Source organism: Thermobia domestica, chromosome 11 (assembly GCF_964235325.1).
Source record: "Thermobia domestica chromosome 11, izTheDome1.hap1.1, whole genome shotgun sequence".
NCBI lineage: Eukaryota > Metazoa > Arthropoda > Insecta > Zygentoma > Lepismatidae > Thermobia > Thermobia domestica.
The window spans coordinates 16745848-16761416 of NC_137464.1; the positions used below are offsets into that span (position 1 = coordinate 16745848).

General features: G+C 33.5%; 1 protein-coding gene across 1 annotated transcript in view; it reads left to right on the forward strand.

Moving 5' to 3' along the window:
• Positions 1 to 15569, forward strand: part of LOC145663920 (follicle-stimulating hormone receptor-like) — a 590817-nt gene that overhangs the window by 284736 nt on the left and 290512 nt on the right. The window contains exon 3 of the mRNA XM_081730117.1: positions 12886 to 12960. Coding sequence (XP_081586243.1) covers positions 12886 to 12960 — 75 coding nt within the window. The remainder of the gene's footprint in view (positions 1 to 12885; positions 12961 to 15569) is intronic.

Here is a 15569-nt window from a genome sequence, read left to right on the forward strand (position 1 = left end):
TTAAATTAATTTGTTTTGTAAAATTATACAACAAATATAGTTAGCACTAAATGATGCATAATAAATAGGAAAGTAATGTTTTATTAAAGTTGCGGGCATGTTGACTAAACTTTTATTAAAGTTTCATTTTCAGGTTGTGACAATTAAGTTCCTTCTTTTTATTGAAATCTTGCTAATTGTAATATTTGATAAATATAAAAGTTTGAATTATACTTTATGCACACATTCAAATTGAATAGCATTAAATTAGTAATATTGAGAAATATTTTTTAGATTAAAAGAGATTGTTGAGTTGAGTTTAACGTCCCGTTCAGCAGCGAGACTATATAAGACGTGGACCTACTGATTAACGTGAAATCCGAACCACATGAGCTCCCAAAGGGAATCGAACCCGGGCCTTCCACGCTGGATTAAAAGAGAGTTGTTTAAAAAATATCACTAACAAAATGTGAACATAATAATAAATAAAAAAAACTAGTATGCAGGATTTGAACTGCTGATCATCACCAAACGTGAATATTTAGTGAGTGCACACTAATTGATTGCTCCACGATTGCTAGTTTATTAAATACATCTCGATAACACATATAAACAAATTATACGGAAAGGGGTGGTTGCTTCATTTTTTAGTTTAGTTAAATGGTTTTCTGAACATAATTAGCACTGTCGTCTTGTCAATGTTTTGTTAAAATTTGCATCCTAAGGGGGAAATGGAATTTTAAAATTTAACCTATAAATAAAGGATCTCAAAAGTCCCTCATGTTATATAGATGAAGTTTGATATATAAACTCCTCACTAAAATAAATGGTTCGGTGTAATCGAGTTTTCGAATATTCAGCATCTACAGGAAAAGGTATAAAGGTAATTTATATAATACTTTCTCAACATATGAATCGAAGTTTTCTGTCTCCTCATCACAGGTAAACGCTGAACTATGTAAAACGAATTTTTGAAAATCAGAATTACTTGGCTAGAGTTGAGTTGATTTTGAGTTTAAAATCAGAATCACTTGGCTAGAGTTGAGTTGATTTTGAGTTTAAAGTCCCTTTCAACAGCGAGGCTACATGAGACGCGACCTACTGATTAATGTGAAATCCGAACCACATGAGCTCCCTCCGGGAATCGAACCCAGGTCTACCACGCCAAATCATTTGGCTAGAGTCGTGATTTCACCACCTCACTGTCGCCAAAATATATATCCTAAAGCAGAAGGAGATTCAAAATACATGATAAAATAGTGTATCCTGCAAGTCCGTCATTAGGGACTTGAATCTACTTATATAAATTCGTCAATGAAGTAAGTGAAGACTTATTCCAGCGTTTAGGATTGCTTGGCTTCTAAAAAGAGAAAGGGCAATTTGTAAAAATTAAGTTGATGTTGATTACCTCATCACCACGTACTGATGATTTCAGGGGGTAGCAGAGGGGCACATTTTCTCCTGGGACCAATGAAATTCTTACTACTCCCGTCCAAACTTCCGAAGAAACCAGTACTTTTGCAATGCTACTTTAACCCTGTATATTGAAATTTTCCCCCGGGAGAAATAGTTTGTACTCATCACTTTCATCACGGATAATGACTGAATCGTTTGGAATTAAACTTCGAAGATAGTCGAATCAGTTTTCTTTTTTATCATATTGCTTTCATTAGAATCGGTATCTTAAGGAAGAAATCGGCTTCAAATTTGTGATAAAAATATAGTATCTTCCGAAACTTAAAATAGGCAGATTAAATTTTGTTTATAAACTCCTTTTGAAAAGTAAGATGACACTTGTCCCAATAAAGGGTATGACTCACATGCGAAATTCTTGGCGATCCTTTGTATAGCCATGGTTTAGCCCCTTCGTGATAAAAACGGAAGTATTGTTTTATTAAAATTAATGATATGTTGATTAAGTTTTATTAAAGTTTCATTTTCGCAATGAAACTTTATGACAATGAAGCTGCTACTTTTGATAAAACTCTTGATAATTTTAACACGTCTAAAGGCAAAAATTTGAATTGTTTGCCCATATATAAATTACTAACATAAAAAGAATAATATCAAATACCTTTTATTAATAGAAGAGAGGTGTATAACAAAATCTCACGAACAAACTTTTAAAAATACTGTAGGCACGGAGCTGGAACTAATGATCATCGAAAAAAAAAAAAGGGCACTAAATCATGCTTTAACAAATCACCCTACTACTTGTTGAAAAACACTATAACGAATAGAGAGAACAATTGTACTGATGGTTATGGAAAAATAAAGAATAAAGAGCAAGTGCTAAGTAACTACTCTACAAAGGTAAGTTAAGAGCGAACTACTTGCAGACGCATATAAGGAAACCACTAACACAAAATGCATGATCGTTTAACATATTTTCTAGCTTATTTCTATTTATTTCTTTGTTTACGTGTAAAATGCTTAATATCATTATTACAGTTATTCCATATGTATAGTAACTAACATTATGGCAGATATACTTTGCATTTTTAACAATTTCTGAACATGAATCTTTGAACCTTATGCGCTCTGAAAGCAGATTCAAGTAGAGACCTTAAAGATAAAACATGTCTAAAATTTCAAAAGTGAATTTGACTCCCTCGTGTACTGAATGTGCCAGTTTTCAGTTAAATATCAATTCACACATAGTGTATCATGCCCATGTCATTCCCCTGCCATGATCCGTCCGTGTCACTGCTGTGGCCATTGTCACATATCATGCCGTTCTGTGGCGTGACACTATTTCTTTCTACACCCTTTCTCTTGGTTCGGATCAACTTCGTGTCCCTTCGTGTGCTACGAAAAAAACCGAAGGATCCCGGCCGAACAGTTTCTCTTCAAGCTATCGAATAAGAGTGATTGAATTATGTAATTGTATTTTATTTATTTATTTACTAAACAAATTTCCGATATAGCAAAAATACCATTATTTTTGTAAAATGTTCATTATTTTCATGAAGCAGAGATAATTTTCTACTTGGCTTTAGAACTATCCCTACTAATTTTTAATCGACATCTAATAGTTTACTTTCATTTTTCTGCCTATTACCTGCATATTACTTGCAGAAACTATGCGGAGTAAATGTTTTTTTTTTTTTTATTAGTTACTGTTTTATGAAAGCTTAGCCATGTGTTAATTAAAATTCCACTATTTGTAAGTTTCTCATTTCGGTTATGAAAATGATTATAAATGAAGCTTCCGCTTTTTATAAAATTCTTGAGTTTTAATGTTTTTAAAGACATAATTCTAAATTATTTGGAAATATTAAAATAAACTAGAATGAAGAGGATAATACTAAGGAGCATTATTAGAACAAAACATTGTTCCTTAAGGAATTCACAGAATCAAGCTTTTCTTAAAAAAAAAAAAAGTTACTGTAGGGTATGGGATTCGAAGTGATGATCGTGGAAAAATAAAGTATGTAAAGAAGAAGCTTTAACCGACTACTCTACAAAGGCACGGTACCGATGGCACCTTGGTAGACGTATGTAGCGAAACCACTAACACAAAATGCCTGATCGCTTCGCACATTTTGTAGCTTATTTCTATTTAGTCGTTTGTTTAAATGTAAAATGCTTAATAGCAATGATTGTTAGAGCTGTGCCACATGTATAGTAACTAACCTTATGACAGATTTACGTTGTATTTCTAACAAAGCATAAAATTCCCTCCCTCTTTGTAAATTTCGCTGCGCGTTTGCCACGTTTACGAAAATGGAACTTAGAATTTTTCGATGAAAGTTTCGGAGATTTCTTTTTTTATTTATAACTTGCTTATTTCTTAATTTTTTATTGAAATATTGTTTGGAAATATGTGTTTTGTTTTTCTGCTTATTTCAAAGAAGAAATGTCACATTTTCTATCACAAGAAAGAGAGTTATTTCTATTTATGTAATTTCTAAAGACATGCGACAACAATTTTGGACACAAGTGTACGTACCGATTAGATCCGCGAATAAAGAAATCTTTAGCCGCGAATATAGGAATTGGGTCGCATTTTTTAATCCGCGAATAGTGAAAACGCGAATGAAGGAAGCGCGAATAAGGAGCTTTTACTGTACTAGATTTATTATTATACAGTAAAACCTCGTTAATCCTGACTAATTGGATTGGATTTGAGATTACCATCTCCTTTAGAAGCGAGGTTATACAAGATGTGGACCTACAGCTTAACGTAGAATTAGAAACACATGAGCTTTTTTCAGGAATCGAACAATGATCTTCCACGCCAAAGGCGTTTACGCTATCTACATGGCCTCTAGGGAGTCCTAATCGAGGAGTAAGTTTACCGGAGTAACGAAAGATCGAATTAACTTAAATAACCTATATCAACAGTAAAAAGTGTATTAAAACTCTACAGCAACAAAACATGTTTATACCGTAGTATGGTGCATTTAAAGTTCCTAGGTTACTACTATATCATACAGTAGAGGGGTCGAAAAAATCGAAAGTTTGAGGACCCATTTGCGGTAGTGCGGAAAAGTTGTTAATGTATGTAAGTATTACCCCTGCAAAATTTCAGAACCTTAGGATAATATCTTCTGTTCTGGTAAGGTTTCTGAAGTTTCGAAAATTTGGTAAAAAAAAAAAAAAAAGGAAAAATCTAAAATTTTGTGAATTTTCAATAGAACTGTAGGTTTTGTTACATGTAATGGTTTGTAATGTTGTAATTCAAGGTAAAACTCATATGAAACGAGCAGTTTGTAGTGCTCAATTTTTCTCGTGCTATTTTCTGATGAGGAAATGCTGAGCCTGTTTTACATCCCGTAAAAAACGGAACATTTCCGATTTTGAACCAGAATGTCCCGCGACCCCGTAAATTTAGTCGGGATATGCAAATGTTCCGTATTTTAATTCCGTCCCATTTCTGCTATCAATATAAGCTTTTTCGAAAAGTGAAAAAAAAAATCTGACATTGGCTGGGAATCCTCTAATTAGCGAATGAACCAATAAGCTTGTAACATATAACAGCTTGGAGCAAGTTATCATACCACCTACTCTGATTTGATAGCGAGCAAGCCAATACAATCGCAGCGCAGAGTTGCAGTTGTCCGTTAGCAGTTAAGGGGATCTGCAATCTTTGATAAAGTGCACGATCTGCGCTGTTGTTGATAATATATTATAAGTGAAGTGTTTCAATTGTGTATCAACAAGAATGCCTAAACTGAGTGCATGTTTTCTTCCAATTTGAAAAAGTACCCGTTTCTGAAAACAACAAAATTGAACTATGAATTTGACTGTAAAATTTACAATGTTATTTTTCTATTACACTTGGTGGACAATCAGACATTTTTCAACACCAAAAAGCAAGCAAACATAAGATGGATTCGAGTGCTTCTACATCTACAACGACAGGAAAAATGAGTGACTTTTTTTTCTCCAGCGAGTCATTAGATAAGTTAACAAGAATTACAAATAATCGTTTTGAGAGGCTACACTGAGAAAAATTCGTTCTACGAATAGCGGTATATTTTACAAATATACGGTATCCTCTTGCTTACTATAGAAATCAGTACGGAGCATACGTTATCCGTATGCTACATAGGCACTGCCCTTGGATGTTACATCATGCCGTTGTAGAATGTCTGACATCTAACAGTTTTCCGTATATCACATACTTATACTTATGTTACATTCCTCATCTGTATGCTATATACGTCCATTTGTATGTGAGATCCTGACCGCCTATATTGTTTCATACGGAAAGTACGTACAGATGGAACACTTATACAAAAAGTATTGTGAAACATTCGTTTTCAGTTATACGTCTGCTGTACGTTAAGTCCAAAAACTACAGGAATTACTCATGTACCTATCTTTTTAAGACGTCAACTACATTTTTTTTCCTCAGTGTAGGGTCACAGAATTGTACTTCGGTTGCAAGTAACGCTTTTGGGCCACTTGCTTGTTTTTATATTTAAAGAATGTTTCTTATATATATATATATATATATATATATATATATATATATATATATATATATATATATATATATATATATATATATATATATATATATATTGGTTGTGGATTTTATATTCTTAAATTATTATTGTTATTTTCATTATATTGCGAACGGTGATAATGATTAGAAATAATGTAACTAAACGTCATAGCAAAAAATCCAGATCTGGACATTAGCATAATAAATATCATTATTATTTGTATGTAGAGATGCAAGTGCTCGGAAAAAAAACGGCTTTTTTGAAAAAAAAAACGGTTTTTTCTGCTTCGCTTTTTTGCTTGGGAAATTTTGGGCTTTTTTCAAAATTCTGCTTTAAATTGATAAAGCAGACTTTGTTTCGCTTCTCTATAACACAAGAAGTCATTTAATTAGTGGTTGATGCTGCTAATAAAATAAAACCTCGAAAATAAACCATGGATTTCGAAAAAATATTTTAAACAATTGCTTTATTTTTTTATTTTTTTTTAATTATCAACTGATTTGCTTGAACATAAAATGTTGATGGTACTAACTAGTTATGTATACATTAACAAGCACATCTCACGCATAATGATGCAAACTATGCAAAAATATATGGAAGGTATTTTAAACAATTTTACTTCAACATTTCTCAATTATGAATTCCAAAGGATTAACCAATGTATGTAATAAAAAAATTTTTAACCTCCTATATACAAAAGTAAGCAGAGTTGGCAAGAACCATGGTTGCTTCTGAAAATGCCAAAAACCTGTTTTTTGGGGGCAGTTTAAACCAGGCTTTTTTGGGTTTTAAACCAGATTTTTTGATTTAGATATTTTGTTTTATGTATTTATATTACATATTCACAGAAATAAGTTTGTTTCGCCTTGGTGTTATTATACAACAACGGGGCTATGTTGGAGGTGGTCCCATTAGCTTAAAGAAGTCCGATCAGTAAATTTCTTAAATTGAGAAACTCCCGCCATAGCCATCGGGAAAATCCCGTCATTATTTTAAATGTAAAGCAATAACGGGAAAATCCTGTTATTGCTTTCCAAGTAAAATTTAAAGGTCAACGTATTATAATCAGTACTCTAAATTGAGGTATTAAATTATAAATTTAGTATGTAGATATCATTGAAAGTCCAATTCAAGCTAATGTTGGAAGCTACGTAGGCATCGATAAATTTTACCAATTTCAATCAATATATTTAATCAACCTTGGCTTCTTTATAAAACAACAGGCATGCAGAAATATATAATTTGGTTTCGTTTCGTATGTTTAAGCTTAACATCCTTACGTAATACCGAGGTTATCAAGAAGAAGACTTTCGCTTAAAGTGACATCCGAACCGCTACTTGGTTTACACATGAAAGAAGGGTTGTGGTTCGACCGAGAATTGAACATGGGACACCTTGATTAAGAGGTGAAAAGGAAATAAGACTAATGCAGATGGTTTGACATGTGGAAACGTCACCATGAAGTTCACACGATTCGCATTTTTGTTCTTTTTATTTTTTTGGTTTAAACGTTATTAAAAAAATAGCTGGTGTAAACGAGCCAACCCTAAAAGTAAAAACTTCTTTTAAAAAAATATACAAATAACTAGCAAAATTGTATGTAGTATTTTTACTTCAAAATATTCCATACCCTCTTTTTGAAACAAAATAAAATAAAATATAAGGGAAATACTTAGATTTATATGATACAATTAAAGGTTGCACATCTGGAACTTTTGGTTCTGTATATTCTTGAAATTCTACATTTAAGTTTTTATAACCACCATCGAGGGTGCCCATCAAAGGGGGCAAGGGGGCGCTCGTTCCCCCCCTAGAGGAAAATGTACTTCAGAATATCGAAAATCTAATAGAATTTTTACATTAGTTACAGCAAAATTTGAAACTATTTTTGAAACGTCGCTTATACTTGCCCCCCCCCCTTGGAAACCACAACATGGGCGCCCTTGACTACCATCACGGTTTACCCAGTCCTCAAGTTTTCTGAATTTTTAACAAGAGGGATTCAACATATCATTACGGAACTCCCCCCCCCCTAAAAAAGGACTACGGAATATATTTAAGTTAAGCTAAATACGAGGGTAAGTCAAATGAAAACCATAAAAGTAGAAATAAAAATCCGCATATGGCGCCAGTGAGCTGTAAGTTGGCATGCCTGTTTACGATAGTATGCCGGATGTCTCCCAGGTGGCAGCAGCCGGCAGATGCACAAACACCGGCGCAACCAAGGATCTTATAAAATGGAGGATCTGCCCTTACAACAAAATCTTGAAGCCATACGTCACAGTTTCGCCACCCCTACTCTGCCCACTCCGCCCAATAGGATCGCAATGTTTTGAGCCAACAATCATGGCGGAAACGAAAGTAGCCAATCAGACGATGGCGGAAACGAGAGTAGCCAATCAGACGTGCCGATGCTCGGTTGTTTTTTGGCTTCATTTATTTTATAGGATGAAGATACATATGGGCAGATCCTCTATTTTATAAGATCCTTGGGCGCAACAACAGTTCCAAAATGGCAGCCCCACTAGCCACATGCACCAGCGAGGAGCAGCGTTCCGTGATTCGGTTTTTTGCGAAGTGAAATTGTGAAACCGATTGACATTTTTAGGCGAATGAAGGTTCAGTATGGAGATGTGTGTTTGTCACAGCCACAAATCTATGAATGGTGCCGGAAATTTGCAAATGGTGTTACGTCTGTGGCAGATGCTCCACGCCCCGGCCAGGCTCGGCGCGTAGTGACTCCAGAGACCATTGCAGCCGTTGAAGCCATCGTTTTGGAAAACCGCCGTGTGACAATAGACGAAATTGCAGCATGTGTACACATGAGTCATGGATCGGCACATCATATTGTGAATGCTGTTCTCAATATGATGTTCTCAACGCGGTGCACGAGTGGTTGCGCCGTCGCCCAAAAGACTTTTTTTCTGCAGGTATTCAGGCTCTTCCGAAGCGCTGGCGGACTTGCATTGAACGAGGAGGGGACTATGTTGAAAAGTGATTTACTTCTGTACCCTGTGTGACCAATAAATAATATTTAAAAAAATAATTATGGTTTTCATTTGACTCCCCCTCGTACAACTGCACAACAAACATGACTGAGTGGTTGGCTTTTGCGCTTCTATCGGGAAGTCCGGGATTCAACCCAGCATTCGACCATTCTGACCAAGCTTTCCTTCATTCCATCTGTGAATGTAGAAATAGTGCGTGTACTGGCCGACTTCCTTTCTTATTGTTTTTAAATCGTTATTACAGTGAAACCTCTACTAACGGACACCTTCCGTAATGGACATATTTTGTAATCCCCATAATAGGAAAAAACATATTGGCAATCCTCGCTAAAGCGGACACACTCTAGTACGGACACGGAAAGTCTTTTCTGTGACCTCCATATTACGGACACTTGCTCTAGAAACAAGTTGAAAAGTACTGTAAAAATACATTTTTATTAATTCATACATGTGCCACCAAGGAAGCATTTTGACAACATTTTGCTTCCTCAATTGTCTGCTCAGCAACTCAGATGAAGCGTCTCTGTTGAACAACACTCTCATGTCCTTTACTTGCACACCCAACCTGTTTTAGACACAAAAGTGATTAACAGTTGCCCCCAATTTGGGATGGCACATTATTCTGCTGTCCCGCTGGAATCTCTAATCAAGCAGAAGACAGGTTTGGTAGTTTTTGCCCGCGATTACGCATATTTCTTTTTTTTTTTTTAAAAAAAAAAACACTACTGGACTGCAATTAATCCACAAATTAAAGAACATACTGAAAACGTAGTAAGTAATGATCAATGTATACATTTATAAAGTGCAGAGTACTATAACATCTTATTTCCATGTTGTGCCTCGAACATAGAGTATTGGATGGCGGAGGATAATGCAGGTACAGTAACATTTTGGTAATAATCGTGAATACATAATTGATGCAAAAATATTTTATCTAATTGCATATTACCATGTTTTACTAATTTACGTAAGAAAATATTGAAACCTCTTTAAGGCGGACACCTCTCTAGAGCGGACAATTTTTGATTCCCCATGCCTGTCCGCTTTAGAGAGGTTTGACTGTATTACTAATTACCAGCAGTGACGGTTTTGCGAAGGTTAGGGGGTCGGTCTTTCGGACTGAAGCCTGTTCCCCAAAGTTGAGGAACTAAAACTAACGAAATATTTATTAGTTATGCCTTTGCTCATAAACTTTAAGCTCCCGTCAAATAAAAATTACGAATGTTTAGAAAAACTAAACATTAGTAGTAAGAAAACCCCTCCCAAAGTACTTTTCTAAATTCGCCATGGATTCTCAGTATAAAATGATCTTCAAGGTTGTATACGGAAGATTATTGCTAAACATATAAACGAAACGATATATTAGTTATGCATGTACTCATAAACTTCAAGCACCTCCCAAATAAAATTAGGACTTTTTAGAAAACGAAACAATCAGAGAAACCCCTCCCAAAGTATTTTTCTAAATCCGCTACTGATTATTTGTATAAATTGGTATTCAAGGTTGTATCCGGAAAATTATTGCTAAATCATTGCCCAACAGAATGTGGAAGTATAACAGAAATGTGGAAGTACGGTTTGACGGACATATTGATGCTTTGACGGATATATAGAAAAACGTAAGTTTAACTTTTGTGCTAGAAGCTAGAGTACTAAGCTCTTAGAAATGAAACACGGATGACAAACTAAAATGATCTAGAGAAGAAAAAAATGTCTATAACTCAAAAGTTAAAATAAAGTTAAATAGCCTGTAAAATTGCACTCAAATACTACATTCTTCATGTTAGGTTTAATTCGTAAAACATGTGCTCCATCCATCTTGATGGTGAATTACAGAGCGAAATATGGCATTTAGGTCATGGAATTCTTATCTAACTATAGAATATACTGTAAGAAAGCTATTTGGATAGAAAAATCATGAAAATGAAAAAAGCCAAAATTTCCAAAATTCTCGTTTTTTCCCGAAAAAGCCGGCTTTTTATGTGAAAAAAACCATCGATTCAAAAAAGCCGGCGTTTTTGCATCTCTATTTGTATGTAAGTGTTATTGATTGTGTATTTATTATGAATACTTATATTTTTCTATTTTCAGCAATTATTTTAAAAAGAAGAACATTTAGTATTCGAGTAGTTAAAATGACTGGGAAGAGAATGAAATATAACGAATCTCAACTCAAAATTGTGTGCTGTTTAAAATATTTCCGATATATTCCATTAATCAGAGGGATCATTTGCTTTCTTTTCTCTTGCGTATTCGCCTATGACTAGAGTTATTCAAATCATATATAACGTAACACTGTACGAATTTAGAGTCAAGATAATTTGAATAACTTTTTTTTTTTTTTTTTGTCAATATATTGGAAAGGCGATCGAGACTTCAATCAGTTGTTGACAATACACCAATTTCTACTGGTTTTTTCAGTAGAATCAACATATACAGACTCACATATTGGAATAACATAATTGAAACTACAGCCTTTGTCCGTTTTAATACGATATCATTGTAACTGACATCTCGTATTTCCATGATCGAAAATCAATCTTTGGTCATTTTATCATAAATCCATACCTCTTGTTCTCTTCTGCCGTTTCCTGGACAAACGTAAACGTCTTCTTCTTTTTTATTTAGTTTCATTTAATGATCGAGGAATCCATTATGTGTGCACTTCTTAAGAGAGTTATATCTATCTTTCTACCTATCCATTTAGTATCTCTCTCTCTCATATATACAGGATGGCCCAAAAGTATTTATGATTTCGTTCTTCATGTAACACCTCAAGACTGTCTTCCTTTCTTCTGATGTCAACTTTTAGCCATGTTACTACACTGCGTTGTTTCATTTTAGTGAAGCTACCAAATATTTTGGGGACACACCTGTGTGCCTGCCTAGACGCACTAGGGCAGCGTTTCCCAAACGGTGTGCCGTGAATGGGCCGCTGGTGTGCCGCGAGGAATCGAAACAAAATTATTAATTTTATAGCAATCAAATTGCAAAACCTAGGGAAAATGTATATTTGTATTTCACATTACTATGAACCTCTATTGTGAATCTACAATTTTAAGTTTCATACCGGGTCACTGTTCTGTTCATTTCTAATGTTGAAAAAAATGGTTATCATTGTTATGACCATTATTGCTTCTTTATTGTTGCACACTATTTCGTAACTTGAAAATTTAAAATATCATCCAATCCTTTCGACAAATTACCTACGTTTGTGTTTTAAAAGTAAGAGAGATTTGTTTGTTCGTTCGTTATTTAGTGATCTTCCTTTTTAGTAAAAGGTTGGATACAATTTTTTAAAAAGGTATTTTTAAAAACCTGTGTCCAACCTTTCATTGCAATTGTTTTCTATTTTTAAATTAGAATGAAAAATAAGCATAATGATTTACCACACGAAAAAAAAAACAGTGAAAGAGCTTTCTTCTCTGTGAGAAGGAGATCAATAATCACAGAAAAAATATCATTGTGTTTTATATTTACAAATAATAATATCTATAAGTGTGCCGCGAGAATCTAAGTAACACCCATAGTGTGCCGCAAGTTGAAAAAGGTTAAGAAACGCTGCATTAGGGTGCTGCTAACCACAGCCTAAGAAACTCGCGTTTATACATCATAATACTATCACTAAATAGAATAAATTATAAATAAATAACATTATTATCTAGAAGAACTTTATTGTTTTTGTTGCAGTGTTTTATTTTAATTATAACTTGTAAAGATACGGTATATTTGGGATCTTGTGTAAAATCTGAGAAACGGACCCAGATTGACAGAAATAACCTAATATAATTTATTTCCTTTTTCCTTTTTTTAACTAATGTATTTGTGTTAAGGTTATTCTGCTGATCTGCTCCTAGTAAGTTTTAAGTGACAAAGTTTTGTAATAAATAGTTTTTCTTTTATTTTTTTAAAAAAATAAATGTTCGTTTTGCTTATTTCAGAATCATAACCAACGTTGGTATTGAAGTACTGACAGCAGACTCCTTTCAACCATACAGGGACTCTTTGCGTGATATGTGAGTACAAACAATCTCTCTCTCTCTCTCTTACTTTCGTCTTCAACTTTTTTTTTTTATTTCTAGATTTGAAACTCGTAAAATCGATGTACACTTATGTCCAAAATTATTTTCGCATGTCCATAAATATGTTGTTGTAGGAATATAATTTGATAACGAATTCGCCCGGTTTTTCTTATAATGTTAGTATGTGTATAATCGGTAAAGACATGTATGTGGCAAATTTCATGTCAAAACAGCAGTAAATAAGAACAATAAAAAGAAAATAAAACTTTCTTGTCCATTTAGCAACATTTTGTTTTAGTACTTCTAATTTTCGTATTTATAATTCTTTTCCTATGAAATTTACTACAAATTTCCCGATTATACACATAGTATCAGTATTAAAAATACCCTGCAAAATCATAATCAAATTATATTCTTACAAGAAGACAGTTATAGATATGCGAAATCATTTTGGACATGACTGTACATACACAAATTTCATGGGAATTATTTTCCTCATGTAACAAATAAACGAAATTTTAAGTATCTTACTTTAGTGATTTTTTAAAAAGAACCATTATTTTCTTATCTTTAGATTATTATTGTTAACATAAAATTGATTATTACCGTATTGCATAGTTTAAATGTTGAATTTTACTGGTGTTGAGCAAATAGGTTTAAATAGGAAAATGATATATTTTTCTGTTTTATTTTAAATCGGGTGAAATTTTAATGTTTTGATTTTAGTAATTTGTCAGGTCTTGGTAAATGTTATTTCCTTTCTAAAAAAATGCATTTAATTATTAAATATTAAAAATTATCTACAACAAAATTTAATGTCCACAAAGTAAGGTAAATTTAAATAGATTCGAACAAGAAATCAGTAAAATTAAATCATTACACTTTTCACATAATTTGAAAGAACACAGAAAAGTATTTCCCCACACAACTCAATCAACTAAAAAAATAACGATGTGAACATCGTTAAGGCTATTGATAAGGGGACGAATACAGTTTTCAGGGGTGGAGGATTTCCAGCGATTGCACACTGTATCAATCAGGTCGTCTTGCCAAAGAAAGCGATCGGTACCGGACCACCCGGTAAATGTATCGAGTACCGTGTCTCGGAAGTGTTGACAGGAAATGACCGATTCCGATGCTAATTGCTTTCTTTTGTCAAGACGACTTGATTGATATAGTGTGCAATCGCTGGAAATACTCCACCCCTGGAAACTGTATTATTCCCTACAAGAAAGTATCTGTTTTTTTTTTCTTTAAAATAAGAAAAAGGATTTAATAGTTTGATTTTTCTTGTTTCTTCTTGAAATCTACGTACCTAAATGCCCCTTTACTGTGGGAAGATCAAATTCTGCCATAGATAATTTAAAATATTCATAGATAAAATTTTAATTAAATGTACTAATGCTAAGTTTATAAGCAGTTTGGTTTAAAGAAAGATTCAAGTAAATCTACAAATTTTTCCGCTTTCTCTTTTTCCATCTTTAATATTTCGCAATAATGTTATACCTTCTGTATTGTTTTTACTATAATTTCCTGTAGTTTTAAAAAGGAGTTTCTTTTTTTTTTTTTTTAATGATGAAGCCGTCTTTCTAGCCAGCAATTTGTAGATAATAGGCAATCTTATTTACGCTTATCAGATATGCAAAAGGAAAGAAAAGAGTACTTTAGTTATTTATAACCGTATGCTGGGCTAATTATTAACTAATATTTCATGATTGATACAAGCTCTTTGAAATGGAAATCAATTTTGTAATTGTGTACTAGTTATTTCAAAAGAGCGATGTTTGGTAGTTTTGTATTGTTGGGTTTTATTTGTGGATTTGATCCAGATACTAATTCAATTTGACCCCTTTCTCTGGAATTTCCTTAAACCTATGAACGATACCCCCTAAAATGGGACTAGTTCATTCGAGCTACGTATTCCCATTATTTTTAATTATCTGAAGCAGTTTACTTCACATGTAAACAAAACAAAAACACACTTTTTTTCTTCGCCGAGTGATTAAAATTTATTTCCTGGGATAGGTGAAGTTACTTTTATCTCCAAATAAACAAGAAAAACAAGTAAATATAATATTGTAGTTATACTATGTTGTTTGAGCAGAACAAGACAACAGCAAAACTCTTACTTCTGGTATGAAATTTCTAGAGATTAATTTCTTATCTATTGAAACCCTACCAATCGAAGAATTAGATAAATATTGATTTTGAAGTCTGATAAGATGAGTAGATATAAATTTTAATTTTGCAGAACATCTACTGGATTATACTAGAAAGTTTAAAAGAAGAGCTGGAAGTGTTGGATAATACGAGGGAGGATCAAAAACTAAGGTTACAAGGCCAATATTTCTGGAGTTTCCTCTATTATAGAAAAATGAGGTATGCGGGTTAATTTCAATACATGGAGTTGGCAATTGTGCAGAGTTTCAGCCACTCGCCACCTACGATGCTAGTTCTAGGGAAAACACAAATGGTGACTCGTTTGGAAAACTGGTCTCACGAAGAAGTCCGCTCAGTTATTGGATTTTTCTGAACGAAACATGTAACCGTGGCTGAAATTCACCGGCAGCTGGTAGAGGTTAATGGAGAGACTGTAATGTCTC